Raw genomic sequence first — 15,692 nt, forward strand, 5'->3', positions numbered from 1 at the left:
TGATGATATATGTATGTTCAATTAGTGATTTCAGTTATTTCATGATGTTAGTTAAAGGAATCATTTATATACAGTTCTATGGTTACTTGCCCCATACTTGCATGTGTATGGTGTACTTGTCTGTTTTACTTTATGTATGACATTTTTGATGTGGTTAAGAAAGGGAGTCGTAGTCACCTACTAGTCGGGATCTACATGATATACCACTTCCTACTATTGCCTGTTTAGTTTAGAATAAATGTGTTTGTACATGCGTGGATTTTATGCAAATTGTAGGTACACTTCCCTAAATTATCAAAATGAGCATTACCCTATTGCAATATTTCAATGGTATAAGTGGGGAGATAAATCTTGAGTTCAAATACTAACCTAAGTCAATTGTCCTAGAAAATAGGACAAGTATCTGAGTTAGTTTCATCTATTTGAATTTGTCAAGTGATGTGAATTCGTGATTTTGACCCTAGAGGTTTTTCTGGTGTTATGTACTTTATGATGGATTTTCGTATTTAGTTTTGTGGGTCTATGATGATTTTTTGTTATAATTAAATCAAATTAAAATATATTTAATGATTTATTTTAATGGAAATTTTAGAAAGAAAATTCAATATTTAATTAATTAAGAAATTTATTAAATTTATAGATTTTATTAATGTTCCAATTTTGGCATTTTATATTTATTTAGTTTAATAATAATTTATTTAGGAGTTTTGTCTTAATAATAAACTCTAAATAACATTATTAGTTAAATTAATAAATATTATATTAAAAATGTCTCACAAATTAATAAGAGTAAGCAATAATTTAATAAAGTTTATTTTAATTAAATTTCATAAAGTTTATATACGAAATTAAAATATAATAAATTAATTAAAGAGAGAAAGAAAATTAATTGAATAAAGATATTTTAATTAATTACCAAAAAGTGTGCATGAAATTAAAAGATATTAAAATATAATAAAAGATATTGATCACCGAGTTCCCTCACATGATTGCACAATCAAAGCCCCAAATTAGGGGAGAACTCTTTATCAGAGATCTAGAGCTCATTTTTCAATTACACAAGTTTTGGAGAAGTGAATTTCTGAGAATTATTGGCGAGTTTTGTGCATTCATTGTTTTAGCATCAAATCTAGGTAGGATCTTGTGGGTTTGTGTAGTAGATGCTCACTCTTATTTTTCTCTATCTTCTCCGTGTTTGTGAATCTGTTTCCAAAATTGAATTGGGGTTTTATTTTTAAATGACTTTGTATGAATTGTTGAATTGTCTAGGATTCTAGTGAACTCTGAAACCATAGTGAATCTAGTAACTAGAGAATTGGAAACTAAAACCCTAGTTGTTATTTGATCTTTGTGTCTTGAAAATGAAACTGAAAACTTGAAAATCTATAAGTGAAAATTAAACATGTGTGTCCTTGAAAACCTAATGAGATATGAAATGACTTTTGTATGTACTCTTTATGATATGTGGTTTATTGTTATGGGTTTTGGGGTTGACTTAGCTTTGACCAATCATGATGTTTAACAAAGGCTTAGGGGTTTGTTCTATGATGTCATGATGATGTTTGTATACAATCTTTTATACCCAACCTCGATGATCTGTCACATGTTTCTATGATGAGTTTAATCTAATGATGATTATTGTTTTCCAGTGCTCTTATGTGAAACTGAGGTGGATGATGTGTCTTTCCTGATATAACCTTTGAGTCCTCAATTAGTTATCTTTGGTTTCCTTCCTAGTTGCTTGTATAGGACTAAGGTGATTAAATGATTTATTTTGGTGATGTCATGTTGTAACATGAATTTGATTTATGTATACTTGATTTTGGATCAGTCCTATTAGGATGATCGTATTGGTGGAATTTGTGATTATAATCATTAATATTTTAGTGCTTTCTAGTTGTTTGTTTAAGAACTGATGTGTGGTTTATAGTCATTTGAGATCTTTTTCTTTAGCTGAGCTTAGGGTAGGTTTTCTATATGTAATTTTGGGAAGTGGCTTGCAATAGAAGCCGAGGCCCTAAAGAGGATGATGGGTAACCCATTGTAGGTTATTTTAATAAGTGATAACATTTTATTAAATAAGTTTAAAATGAATTAATAAGATATTGGTACCGCAGAAATTCACTAGGGGGCCAGAGTATTGAAAGACTATCAGGGTAACCTTAGAGCTGACCTGTTAGCATGCCTTGTCTGTACGAAAGGATACTGATGTCGCATAGAGTCACTAGGGGGTCCAGAGTATTAAAAGACTAGACCAGGTAACCTTAGAGTTGGCTTATCCAATGACACTTGTCCACTTGCATAGTAGATTTCCTACGTGTCTATGTTGTCTCTAGGTTTAGTTGATACTTGTGTCTTGGTACCTTGAGATAGTTTATTTTTAGATGTTTCCTTAAACCTAGATGTTGGCTTTGACTTTTGAGTTTGTTAGTCTGTTTGGGACTTGAGACTATCTCCTTAGCACAGTGGGAGTGGGACATTTAGGTTCCATGAGGTCGGGTGGTAGTGCTTTTTCTTATACCATTGAGGTCCAATCATTGGATGTGGTTGTTGGATGTGTCTGTGCAGATGTTCCTTTTTATCTGATTTTATATTTCTGTTGAATAGTTATTCCTAGTGTATTGTATTTGATTTCATAGATCTTACAAGATGATGTAATCTATTTCATGATATATATTATCTCAACCTTTCATACCATGTGACCTGTATAGTAGATGATTGTGCATTCTGTTTATTGCCCAGTGGCATCCTGTATTTGTATATTATTTAAATGAATTTGTACTTGCAAAATTATTCTTTAATGTGGATAATGTTATATATTGGTTTTAGTATTAATTAAACTTAAATGTGATTCAACATCATGGAACCCTAAGGGATGTAATCTGATTATGATGGTTGTTATATATGTGAGTTAATGCTTCTGCTATTATTTTATCTCTTGTTGATATTGCTTCCGCTATATTATATATTTATATTATTATCTTTAAAAAAAAAATTGACGAACTTAGTGAAACTTTCAGTTAATTTCTTTTGGATTCCCTAGCGGGGCATTATAGTCCTTAGTAGCCCCATGATGTGACCTTCCTCTTTTATTGTGTGCTTCATTTTTATGAATTACCTATTTTGATTATGTTGTTCCTTTTATCTTTTTATCTTAGACTAATAAACTATTATAAATTATGAGACTTGGTCTCATCTCTTGTTGAAATTCTTTCTATAACATGAAAATCTTTATATTATATAGTAGTATCTTTATGTTAATAATCCATACAATGAATGTATGAAAATAAGTCTATGGTAAGTTGAGCAACGTGGTGTCATAAATTTGAGAATTGAAGACTACGAAGTGTCATATCCATGTACACTTTCACTCTCAATGATTGTTCCTCATCCCCCCGATTCATGTTTGATTGTGGTCATGCCATTGCCATTTCTAGAAGCTTTGCACAATGCTCTACTCACCAACCTTGATTTCAGCACAAAATGCCGAGACTAGTGCCTAGTGCTCCATTCTAGCCATTATTGTACCGAATCAATTATTCAAATGATTGAATATAAGTAGTGGGAAGGTACTCCTACTCCCCAATGTTGACCACCTTCAAAAGAGTTATATCCCCAATAGAATTTGTGGAATTCATCACTCCTCTTCTCTGGACAGAGGCATTAAAATTATTTGGTTGGCAATCGAAATGCTGCTAGAAAGAACATAATCAGTATTAAAAGATCCCTCGGCACTAGTAGAACCACAATCTAAGAGTAAACTAATGTTGCGGTTGACACCAAACCGGAAGGACAGATAGCGTCATTTCTTCTGTGTTGATGGATTTCACCTTTGGGGGCTCAAATGTGGGCAACACACATGGATCGAGGAGAAATAACTTCACGCCCAATCTCTCCAGGGCATCTGTAAAATCATCTGGAAGGACAATCCAAGCCAATATTCACATTTAATCTTCGGAAGCAATTAAATGTATCGTCTCGCTTACTAATTAGTGAAAGAAAGAAATGTCTCGCTTTTAACGAGATCAGTCTATTTTAATTTCTCACATCAAAACATGATGTACAGACGTAAAATGTGCACAAGAAGCAGCAAAGATTTTTGAGAAAACTCCTGCTACTGAACTCCACGAAAACCAGTTCCGTTGCCGGGATTTGAACCCGGGTCGTCTGGGTGAAAGCCAGATATCCTAACCGGACTAGACGACAACGGAGATGGAATTTTAACAGATCAAACATAAAACCACTTAAGCGAGACCACAATCCGAAGATTCACACGAGAATTCCGATAGTAATATCACAATCTAAAAATAGGAATACGTATTCCAAAAAATTTGAATTCCTTGTTTGCATGCACCAAAACGGGATTGGAATACGAGGTAAAATAGGAATACGTATTCCAATTTTGGCCCAAAAATGGGGTTTTGCAATTCCATCCAAATAGGTGTTATTGGAATACGTATTCTTATTCCATTTTTTTTAATTTTAGAAAACATAAATTTTCAGATCCACGAATTTCCATCAAATATTGGCTGAACCAAACGGAGAACAAGAATACATTCTATTCCGGAATACGTATTTCAGAATTCCTATTCCTATTTCACTCACCAAGCGGGCCCTTAGCCCTGCCAATCTCCATAGCAACTTTAGATTTTTTTTCTAATCCGATCATTTTGTAACATTTCTCGCCAAAGGCCAAAGAATATTGTAACAGTTCTGATTTAAACTTTGAGTAAGATTAATATAATGTGGTAGGATCTATAACTATCAGATTATATGTTTTAGTGATATTATCTATGTCAATGGTTTAGGATGTAAATTGTTATTTTAGTTCTACATCTATGTGGAAACCAATACTCACCTTGCTACGAGACTCTGTAGCTATGATTAGAAGCTTGATCAATATGCACGATCATTGTTTCTTATTTCTTACCTTGTTTGACCCTGAGTTTAAGGGCACCGACTATGGTGGGCACCGGCTACGGTGCAACTTATTTGCACCGTAGAACCTTGTGCCAATTCCTTACCTGTCCGCATTGTCAGACGACCCGTGTCGTTAGTGTCCTTTCTGGATGGTGTGTTGTTTTACTTTTATTTGACTAAATTGTAAATGTTAGTTTCCAAATGGTAAGTGCTTTGCTTTAATTTGGATTTTGTAAATGTTAGTTTTCACTTTAATTTGTATTTTTATATATTGTGCATAAAATAATACACTAAGTATTAATAATTTTTTAATTTTAATATTTAAATTACAAATGCATTAATATAGATAATATATATATATTATTTTAAAAGTAAATATAGATAATCTTTAGGAAAATATGAGGAAAAAATATATGGGCTCCACTTTTCCAGAACTAATTACACTGCGTGGAATGGTATTACAATAAACGCCAATTGTATCAATTTCAGTGAGCTCGTCACGAAAATTTCGACCAATAAGCCGTTTCTTAAGCAGTGAGTATTATTTGGAGGGAGGCGAGGCGTTTTTCCTCAGAACCGAGAGTCCACTCATCTAATCAAGCCCGTTTGTTCCATCTGTTTGTACCAAGAATCTCTTCCACAAAGCTCTGCAGGATTACCCAACTCATAGACCAATTCTTTCTTGTTATAACCTGCAGCGCGCTTCCCAAAGGAAGGAAAAGCATTCATTATAATGGATATGCTTTTGTTCTTGTACATCCTTGTGTTCACATCCACTGTATTATGTCCAACGGTACATGCCAGTTATAGAGAAACCATTCATGGCGTGACAGGCCTTACAGATTCAAAATGTAATTTGTTTTCTGGGAAGTGGGTTCATGATCCCATGTATCCACTCTATAATTCTGCAGATTGTCCGTATATTACCAATGAAGTTAACTGCAGAGGCAATGGCAGACCAGATTCCGACTATGAGAAGTGGAAATGGCAGCCAAATGCTTGTACCGTTGCCAGGTTAGTTTTCACATTATTCTTTTACTCACATCCCCTGTTATTACTGTTCAGTTTCAAGTGAATGATAAATGATTTGTAGTTTCTATTTAGGCTTCTTTTTAAACGGTGAATATTTTGAGTAACACATCAATTTGAATATAGCTACCCAGATCAATTGTAGAGGCTTATATTTCCGGCCTAGTCCCCTGTTCTGATCTATCGTGGCTAACTTGATCTCCCGGAATATTCTATTGAATCAGAAGTAAAAGGGATATGCCCCCAATTGGGTAGTTATCTATTAAATAGATAACCAAAACTTCAAGATCAAACCGTTTTCTTGTGATTGGAAACAATTCGTCTTTATAACATTGATCTACATATCTATTGTCCCCATCGTCCATGGTCTCGGTTGGATTCATAGATCGTGAAGAGAGTAAACCCAAAATAGTAGAAATGTAGGGAGATATGTTTTTGACTAAGATTACTGTGGGGAGTTTCCCAATTTTGAAAAGTTGAGTAATGTTAAAGAGTATCTAAGACTAATAATTGTCAATTCATGTATCAGATTCAATAGCAAGAATATGCTAGAGAAGCTGAGAGGAAAGAGATTGATGTTCGTTGGGGACTGCATAAGCAGAGGTCAGTTCGAGTCGATGGTCTGCCTTCTTCAGGGAGGAATTCCAAGCAATAAGAAAGTTTTCAGAAGGGGGAATCCTCTAACAACATTCAAAGCCCTGGTATATATGTTCACTTAGACCTTATTTATCTCTCTGATTGGCAGGGCAATTCTGTTTGTTCAAACATTTGAGTGCTAGTGCTTGTTTGCTTTCTTGCAGGATTACGATGCAACCCTTCAATTCTTTTGGGCTCCATTTTTAGTAGAGCTGGAGACCAATAAACAGGGGAAAACAATTCTGCACGTAGATTCTATAGCAAACTATGGAATGTATTGGAAGGGGGCTGACATCCTGGTTTTTGAGTCATCTCACTGGTGGGAACATAGTGGTGGCAGCACCGGAGGAACGTAAGATATAATTTCTCAATGAATCAATCCTACTTCTCAAGTTGGGATACAAAAACTAAGAGAGTGATTGTGTGTATGAACAGATGGGACATGATCATGGAAGACGGAAAGACGTATTACAATCTAGATCACATGGTTGCTTACAGGAAGGCGCTTAGTACTTGGGCCAATTGGGCAAACTCACAATTAGATTTTCGAAAAACAAAGCTATTTTTCAGAACCATGTCTCCTCACCATTCTAAGTATATTACATTAAGAATTAGACTTGATTCCTAGACTAATTCTTTTCTTTAATGTGTGATATTTTATTGTTATCTCTAATGTAAAATCTATTTTCCCATTTGGTATGATGATTACACAGCTGCTTGAAGGAGACAGAGCCTTCGTTGAACACATCTTCCAACAGCCCGACATTGCCACCTCAGGTGGGAATCCTAAAACAAGTTCTAAGCAGCACAAATTTTCCGGTTGGATTGCTGGATATATTTGGCATGTCGGAGCTGCGCAAGGATGCACATCCTTCAAATTATGATGCACCTCATGGAAGCGGTAATGGAGACTGTAGCCATTGGTGTTTGCCAGGAGTTGCTGATACATGGAACGAACTTTTGTATTCTTTTGTGGGTTAAGGGAAGCGCCAAGGCTGGACTTTCATGGTTAAAAATGAAAGTTTGTTGTGATTTGGTCATCTGATTGCTTTTCAGTTGACAAAATATAAATTATTATTATAACAACTAGAGTCAACTGAAACTATCAAATTTGGTTTTTTATGAAAAGGTAAGAGTTTTGTAAGAGTTTATTTAGTAGTTAGGACACATTCGATGTTGAATAAGATGTAAACTCAATATCATTTAGGTGTCTATAACATGAATTTTGTCATTGAATCAAGTATCTTTTAACATTATGCACAAGTTGTAATGGAAAAATATCAGGTTTATTAGAAGACACTCTAAATTACTTAGGGTACACTAATTAGTGTAAATTCTTCTTTGATCTTATTTTGTAAATTATATTGTCGCATTGTTATATTATTCTAATAGATACGATAGATAGATTTACTTACATTGTGAGGGGTAATCCTACAATGATAAAAAATGGAGGTATATTGTTATGATATAGTGTTACAAATCCTTTATGGTAATTAAATATCATGTAAATTCTTATTATAATATATGTATAATTATTCTCTTTTGGTTATAGAAATTATCATTTGACGTTGACATATTATTATAATAAATATAATGGATAAACTTAATTACTTAATTCATTTGGATGCAAAGTTGCAAAAGTAAGTTCAAATGTAGATAGATAGATAAAATTTTAACGTCCACGAGGCCAAAAATAGCCTATGGGACAGCAAGACAACTCAAGCAGACTTAAGTAGCGTTGTTCGCCTCTTGTGTAAACTAATGATGAGCCCCCCCAATTGCTCAATGTACTCTTCGTTGAACAGGTTATGCCAAGAACTGTCACATATAGTATCCGCAAACTTATCCCTGCTATCCTTGTAGGCCTCACATTCTAGAATAAAGTGTTGTTCAGTTTCCACTTTCCCAGAATTGCAAAATCTGCAAATTCTCTCTTCCCAAGCCTCCTTTGGCCTCTTCCAACGCCCGGTCTCACAACGAAGTTGGTGAGAGTTGGTTCTCAGCTGAGCAATAAGAATTTTAGCTCTCCAAGAAATGTTGGCTCCTATGTACACTTTTTCGAGTTGATCACAAGTGGGGTTGAACTCATTTATATAATATAGTTTCTTCCTCCCAATCTCGCTTCCCCAATTTCTCTTGTAGAATTTCTCCATAACAAAGACCTTTATTTCTTTATTACTTGTGGGGCACATATTGAAATGTATTAATTGTTCCAACTTGAAATATAGAAGTAGAAATGCTACTAATAGGTCGAAAACATTTATGAAAGAAAAGTCTTTTGGTGGCATGGTTATGTGGCAATAGGATTTATTTATACTTAGGTTTATGATAAGGTGTGTATAAAATAATAAAGAATGGAAGTTTTTCAAGAGATTTCCTCATTAATCTACATGCCACAAGATATTCTTATTTCTTTGTAATTATCAATTTATCTCTCATCTAGATTATTTTCTCTTTATTTATGGATTTTTGCTAGATATATCTATCAAAAACTTAAAGAATATATAAAGAAAATTTATGATGGTGATTAGTCCTAAAACTTACAAAATAAACATAAAATTTAAATTAGTTTTTTTATTGGCATTGCCAAATAATGAATAACATGTATAATAACTATCACGTTGCACTTCTTCTTTTTCATCATTAAAAGCCTATTCACTAAATAAGTTATTACATGTTTATTCATTTGTATGTTCAACTATTTATATCCATAAAAAATAATCATTTGTCTAATCTATTACAACCATAGAACCATATATGTTAGACAACTATCCATATAGGAGGAGCACTCAATTTTTTTGAGATGCATATCTACCCAAATATGGTAGGAATCTAGCTATAGAGTTAGACACATTAGGACCTCATTAGGACTATTCAAGTCCTTGATTAATATTTTTTACAAGTGCATCAAAGTCATTGTACTTAGGAGTATATAATATAAAATAAAATCTTAAAAATTATTATGAAAATTACATAAAGCCTTGAAGAGTCAAGAAAATCCACCCACAAGATATTTCTATGATAAAGAGAATCTAAGCTACATTAATATATATGTCAATATTATCGTCTCTTAATGATATGATTCAAACACTATAAATCTCATCCCCAAACACTTATATATAGAGAACATTCATCATTCTCTAGAATATCTAGATACATCATTTTAAAATAGGTCTAAACATGTAATCTATGTAGTTTTCTTGTATAATCTAAGTTTGATCTATGAATTGTTTATGTGGGTACACAATCCTTTCTAAGACAATGTTTCTTTAGATAGATACTTCCCAACTATTATTTTTAAAGAAAATAAATTAAAATTCAAAATTCATTTTGCCATCACTTGCCTACTATTTTTTACCAAATGTCTATTCCTAATGAAACAAAAATAAAATTACCCAAACTGTATACTCACAGTTTATATAATAATTTTAGAAAATGATTATATATGTTTAGACTTTTAAAATTAAAATTATATGAAAGTTTAATGAAGTTATATGATGGTTTTCCTAGTTCAATTTATAAGTTTTATTGGGATAAAGGTGTCTCAATAGTTGAGAGTCCTAGTTGGATATGTGAAAATTTCCATGCCATCTTCACTTTTCAACAAATTAAATGTTAGCATTAGCAACGACACATTCATAGGAGCATAGGTGGGAGTAGGAAAATAAGTGGTGTTTTGAAATCTAGGGTCAAATGTAGTTAAATGGAGTTTTAAGGGAGGCATCTAAGGCTACAAAAGGTGATTGTGATGTAACCAAAGAGAATGGAGATAAGATTGATAGCTAGGTTTGGTCTAGCCATAGATTTTTGGTCAGTTGGAGATTTTTTCAACCATTTTCTATTATTAAATGCTTGTGATCATGGAGACATAAGGTATTGATGTTTGGGAGCATTTTCTTGAGTTGTGCATTCTTTTTTGGCCATTTTTTAATAGTTGGTCACTATTTTTGAAAACTTTGAGGTTGTTAGAGTTCCAATGTAGTTGTCTAGTCTTTTGCGGCTTGGGATAACATTCATTAGCTGTGGTGAAAGGGGTTCCCAACACCATGACTTTGTGGTGGCTTGTAGCCACCCCATAAAGGGATTATTCTTCTCATCATCTAGCTAGAGCTACAATGGCTCCCCCCTCTACATGGTGGAGTTTTGTGGTTGTTTGGATTTGTTTGGGGATTTGTGGTTTCTTGGTGCCTTGGTTTTTCCCCTCTTTGTTTGATGGTTTATAGTCTCTCTCCTCTTCATTAGATGGTTTGTGTTTGTAGGCTTCAAAGTTACATGTTTGATCTTAGAGACTTGTGTGTAGTTTTGGTTTTCCTCTCTCTTGTAGACAAGATCTTTAGTGGCATGGACTCTCCATTGCTGTGATTTTCTATGATTCCCCCTCTGTGGGTTTGGTGGGTTTTTCTTTGTTTTGATTTTTTTCTAGTTCTAAGCATATGGTTTCCCTATTTTATTTGATGAGAAGATGTTGCTTTCTGTGGTAGCTCCCTTTGTGTGGCGATCACTATGTTTTTTCAAGGGGTTATCATGCCTAAAGGTTAGGCAATGCTACAAGTTTTAAAGGGCCCAATTTGGCCTCAGTGGTTTTTGGTGAAGGGTTTGCTTTGGGGCTTGGTATGCCTAGCTACTTCAAGCTTAATGCTTTCCTATTTTTGTGTCCTCGTGGTCTCATTTTCTTGATTCTTAGTGATCTCTCTACTATAGTCCTTTAGAGGTGGAGTGTCCCCTTATTGAGGTGGGGATTTTTAGTCCTGGTGTGACTAGTATTTGCAATGGAGTGCGAGGAGAGCCAATAGAGTGCTACTTGTCACTTGAGCACTTTTTTAAAAAGAAGAGTTAATAGAAACCTTTCAAAAGTGAACTTTGGTGACAAATGTCCTAACATTCTTAAAATGACTATAAGAACTTATTTAACAAAAAATGATGTCCACTTTGAAAAGTCATGTTTGAAAGCTACAATTTATATAGAAACTATGGCAAACTATAACTTTTTAGATTAAAAAAGATACATAATAAAAAACTTATATATTTAATAAAATTTGCCTCATGTTAATTTACTCTTATTTCATGATTTAAATGACATACATGTAATATATAACCTTTTAACTCCTCCTACCCATGACTTAATTTGTCTAGTGAATAAGGTTTAAAGTCCTCTCTATTTTGTAATTTATTGAGAGGTTAGTTTCTCTAAGCAAGGTCTGATGATGATGCATAATCAAAAGCTGTGGGGCAATCATCCCATGTGATGGGATAAAGTGCAACCCAACAAGAATTGGTTTTTATTTAAATTTCATCTTCGATATTTCCTTGTCGTGATACAAGTAATTTATCTAAGATGTATATTGGACTACATGTGACAACATCTAACTCCTTTATGGAACATCAGTATACGATTAAATTATCATATTGGCATTGAAATGAGAATAGCATACATCAAAAGGGTGTTGACTATGCTCTAGACAGGATGCACCAAGAATTTTGATTTTTTCTTCAAATCTCCAAAAACACAATGATTTTTTTTCCTCAAATTTTTTGTACAGATCATGAAGAACAAATGCTGAAAATTTCAAAAAAATCTATTCTATCTTGGTCGAAGGTGCATTTTGTCTAGAAGATAGCGTGTCCCATCAAAAGGGTGGTGTGTTATTGTGGGGAAAAGTGCGAGATCTATTTTGGTGGGAGAGTGATGAAAGGCCTACGCATGATCTGTAGTGCGTTGCGGGCATGTTCCGTTCTGAGCATATTTCCTCTCACACCTTTTTCAAACGGAAACTTCTTGAACATATAACAACGGTTGTCAATGGCAAAGTAAATGGAGTGTATGTTGTAGGTCCTTCTCATCCCACATTAGGAGGCATTGAAGTGAAATACGTTATGTTCATATAATTCTAACGCTCATATAAACCTTTTCTTGAGCAATAACTGCCATTTGCCAAAAAATGAACTCACCGACTGTACTTGTGAATGATCCACATTTGTATGAGCCCTTTATGTCATTATCTTTCCCGTTTTAAAGGTAACAATAATGCTTTCATTGATCAATGGAAAAAAAACTCTAAGCATTATGGTATTAATAGTTGCAGAACTTTTTGCAAAAATGTTTAACGTTGTTGTTACTATATTTCAATTAAATTATTATTTGTCAAATTGTAATTATCTTTTTTAACAATTAAAATAACATGAAAAAGGAAAAGATAAATGATAGAATGTATTAAATAAGAGCGATCTTTCATATACAAATATAAATTTATAAGTTAAAACATAAAATTTTCTATCTTTTGTTATTTGTCTCTGAGTGTTTTTCATATTTTGTTTTGAGATTTATGACCTCTCTCACGCCTATTTTCTCATGCTTGTCTTGAATAGAATGTATGTAATTCACAAATTGACACAATGGCAAGAGAGATTTGCATGAGAAAATAATTAAAAGCCTTGAATTTGCCTTTTGCAAGATGCATATGGTCAAAGCTGATAATTCTATTGAGGGTTTAAAGGAGTTGAACAATCAAGTAGTAGTGTTTGAAATTTTATCAAAGGAAATGAAACTCCCTCTATGAGTGTGAAATCAACCAAGAAGGTGCATTTCAAGGATACTAGTTCAACCAAATGCACAGATGCAAATATGAAGTAGGAAAAAATAAAGACTATGCTCGGTCCTCTTGCTAGGTTACGTAATAGGGATAAGGGGTCACTCCCATTGAGAATCTTACTAGCAAGGTTAGGAGCATAAACATTGATTTTATCAAGAAGAATGTCGATTTAGCTAAGAAGTTATAAGTTGTTGGGATGTATCCCCCTATTTTTTATCGTTGTTGCTAGGTGTAGAGCTAGTTGTATTATTGTTTATATTGTAGTGGAAGAAATGTGAATCAAGGATGTGAAACCCAAGTTCATCACATAACATACATACATATATGTATATAAGGGGAGAGAAGATAAGGAAAAGGATCCTTCTAACCCCAATTCTAAAGAACTCGGTCTAGGAAAATTAGTGCTAGCCAAATCAACAAGGAGCACTAATGAAAACTAGATCTAGGAAGAATAGGAGAAAGATATCTAATTCCTTAAATGTTCTTCATGTATGTGTGTGATAGAAAGTAGATCTATTTAGATCTATTGAAAGGATGAAGAAGGTAAGGAAACCCACTTTTTGAAGTCTATTTTGTGTTTGTTGTATTGATCAAAATAAGTGGAAGTCTTTATATTTGAGGTTGAAACTGCATAATAGATGAAACCCAAAAATCTTTTAGCGATCTTTTAGGGGAGAAATAGATTATACAATGTCACTTCACTAGAGAAATATGGTCTTATTTCCTATCTTTCTTCAAGATGACCTAGTGTTTTCCTAATAACACTTCATATATCTTTGAACAATGGCACCCTAGGGATTATGGGGTTGTGAATAAGGGCTTGTGGGAATGGACTCTACCTCATGTCTGTTGGGGAGTGTGGAAGGAGCAGAACACCAAAATTTCTAGGGAGAAAGAAACTAATGCTAAAGTTGTCTTCCACAAAAAAATTAACACTTTGTTAGAAAACTACACTACCAATAACGGTCATAACCCTTTTCTAAGAACAAAGGAAATTGACATAAATAAGAGGGAGGATTGCATATAGACTCTCTCGCCTTCTGGTTGGTGTAAAGCTAACTCTGATGGGGCTGCCAAAGGCAACCCTGGCAAGGCTAGGGGGTGGAATCATCGAAACCACCTATGGAAAAGGTATTGCTACTATCTCGGCTCCTCTAGGTATGCAAACTAACCATTATGCAAAGGCGTCTATGGCTCATCAAACTCTCAAACTGGCTCGAGACATGGGAGTTAGAAATCTATGGCTTGAAGGAGACTCCAAGAATATTATAGATTGTCTTAATGAGAAGAATGAACCTGCATGGATAATTGTGAATATTATAAATGAGTGCATTTGAATCCTTAAGTCTTTTGATAATATATACGTGGCTCATGAGTATAGGGAAGCCAATCAAGTGGCTGACAGGTTGGCCAATTGGGCAATCAGGAATGATGAATTAAAAATGTGGAAGAATGAGCACAATATTCCACTGGAAATTTGTGAGTTGATGGAAGGGGAGAGGATCCCAGGCAGGTTGGGAATCATTAAAGGTTACATGTTTTGGGAATTGTGTCGTAATATGATGTGTAAGTACGATAGCCAAAGCACGAAACACATTATTTTTTCCATCGTCACATTTTGAGGCTCGATTTTGGGTATCAAGTACACAAAGTGAAAATGTGTTTTGTGAATACAAATCATATTAATAAGAAATAGCCTTCGAAGCACATCACTACCAGAAGCAAAGCTTGCTGAGAGAACGAAATCATGGTGGGGGAAAGACATTGGAGGGAACCTTAGGATGAAGTAGAGAAGTGGCATCGACATTCCAAGGTGTGGAGCATTTTGAGAAAAGGTGACGCTACCATTTTCATTGAGCAAATTTACGGGTGGAAACCCTCTATTACACATAGTATCGTAAAGAGTTGGAATGAGGTTAGGGTTAAGATTGATGGTGTGGATTTCATAGTGATGGAGGAGGTTATATCTGCGGTGACTAGAATACCCATTATTGGGAAGAAATTCTATAGAGATAGACGAATTTCTGGGTAGGTGGTGACTAAATTTACCAAGAATGTAGAGGAAAAGAAGGCTTTAGTGAAGAGAAGCACCTACTATCTATTGAGCTCTATTAAGCCAATATGGAGGTTTGTGTTGAGGGTCATCATCAAGTACATCTCCCTCGACACGAGATTTGACCACCTATGCACTTGCCATTTCATGCTTCTTAACCACTTTAGGTATGGAGCGATGATTTCTATTCCTTTTTTCTTATATTCCTCTATTAATGAGAATATCAATGACTATAGGGAGAAGCACATAGGTAATCCTACTTATATTCCTCTATTAATGAGAATATCAATGACTATAGGGAGAAGCACATAGGTAATTCTGCCTTCCATGAGGGGCTTTTGTTGCTAATTTATGAACTTTTTTAAGGCTTAGGGCTATAGGGAAAGAAATTAAGAATAGGCAGATGGGGAAGGAGGATAAAGATGACTTTGATGAGTTGGGAGAGGATTTTACCCCGTTTGATA

At 34.2% G+C, this 15,692-nt stretch overlaps 1 protein-coding gene and 1 non-coding gene across 2 annotated transcripts; one reads left to right on the plus strand and one right to left on the minus strand.

Annotated features, from left to right (window-relative positions):
* Nucleotides 1-4,137: 4,137 nt before the first annotated feature.
* TRNAE-UUC (transfer RNA glutamic acid (anticodon UUC)) lies at nucleotides 4,138-4,211 on the minus strand. Its single transcript has one exon. It is a non-coding gene; the product is annotated as a tRNA-Glu (tRNA).
* A 1,284-nt stretch (nucleotides 4,212-5,495) lies between these two features.
* Nucleotides 5,496-7,625, plus strand: LOC149552701 (protein trichome birefringence-like 36). The gene is made up of 5 exons (XM_089788261.1): nucleotides 5,496-5,934; nucleotides 6,479-6,650; nucleotides 6,750-6,937; nucleotides 7,021-7,179; nucleotides 7,299-7,625. Exons 1-5 carry the CDS (start codon nucleotides 5,654-5,656, stop codon nucleotides 7,564-7,566), a joined length of 1,068 nt encoding a protein of 355 aa, XP_089644387.1. The 5' UTR covers nucleotides 5,496-5,653; the 3' UTR covers nucleotides 7,567-7,625.
* Nucleotides 7,626-15,692: the final 8,067 nt, after the last annotated feature.

Source organism: Cupressus sempervirens, chromosome 6 (genome assembly GCF_028749045.1).
Source record: "Cupressus sempervirens isolate cs-2001-9-10 chromosome 6, ASM2874904v1, whole genome shotgun sequence".
NCBI classification, from domain to species: domain Eukaryota; kingdom Viridiplantae; phylum Streptophyta; class Pinopsida; order Cupressales; family Cupressaceae; genus Cupressus; species Cupressus sempervirens.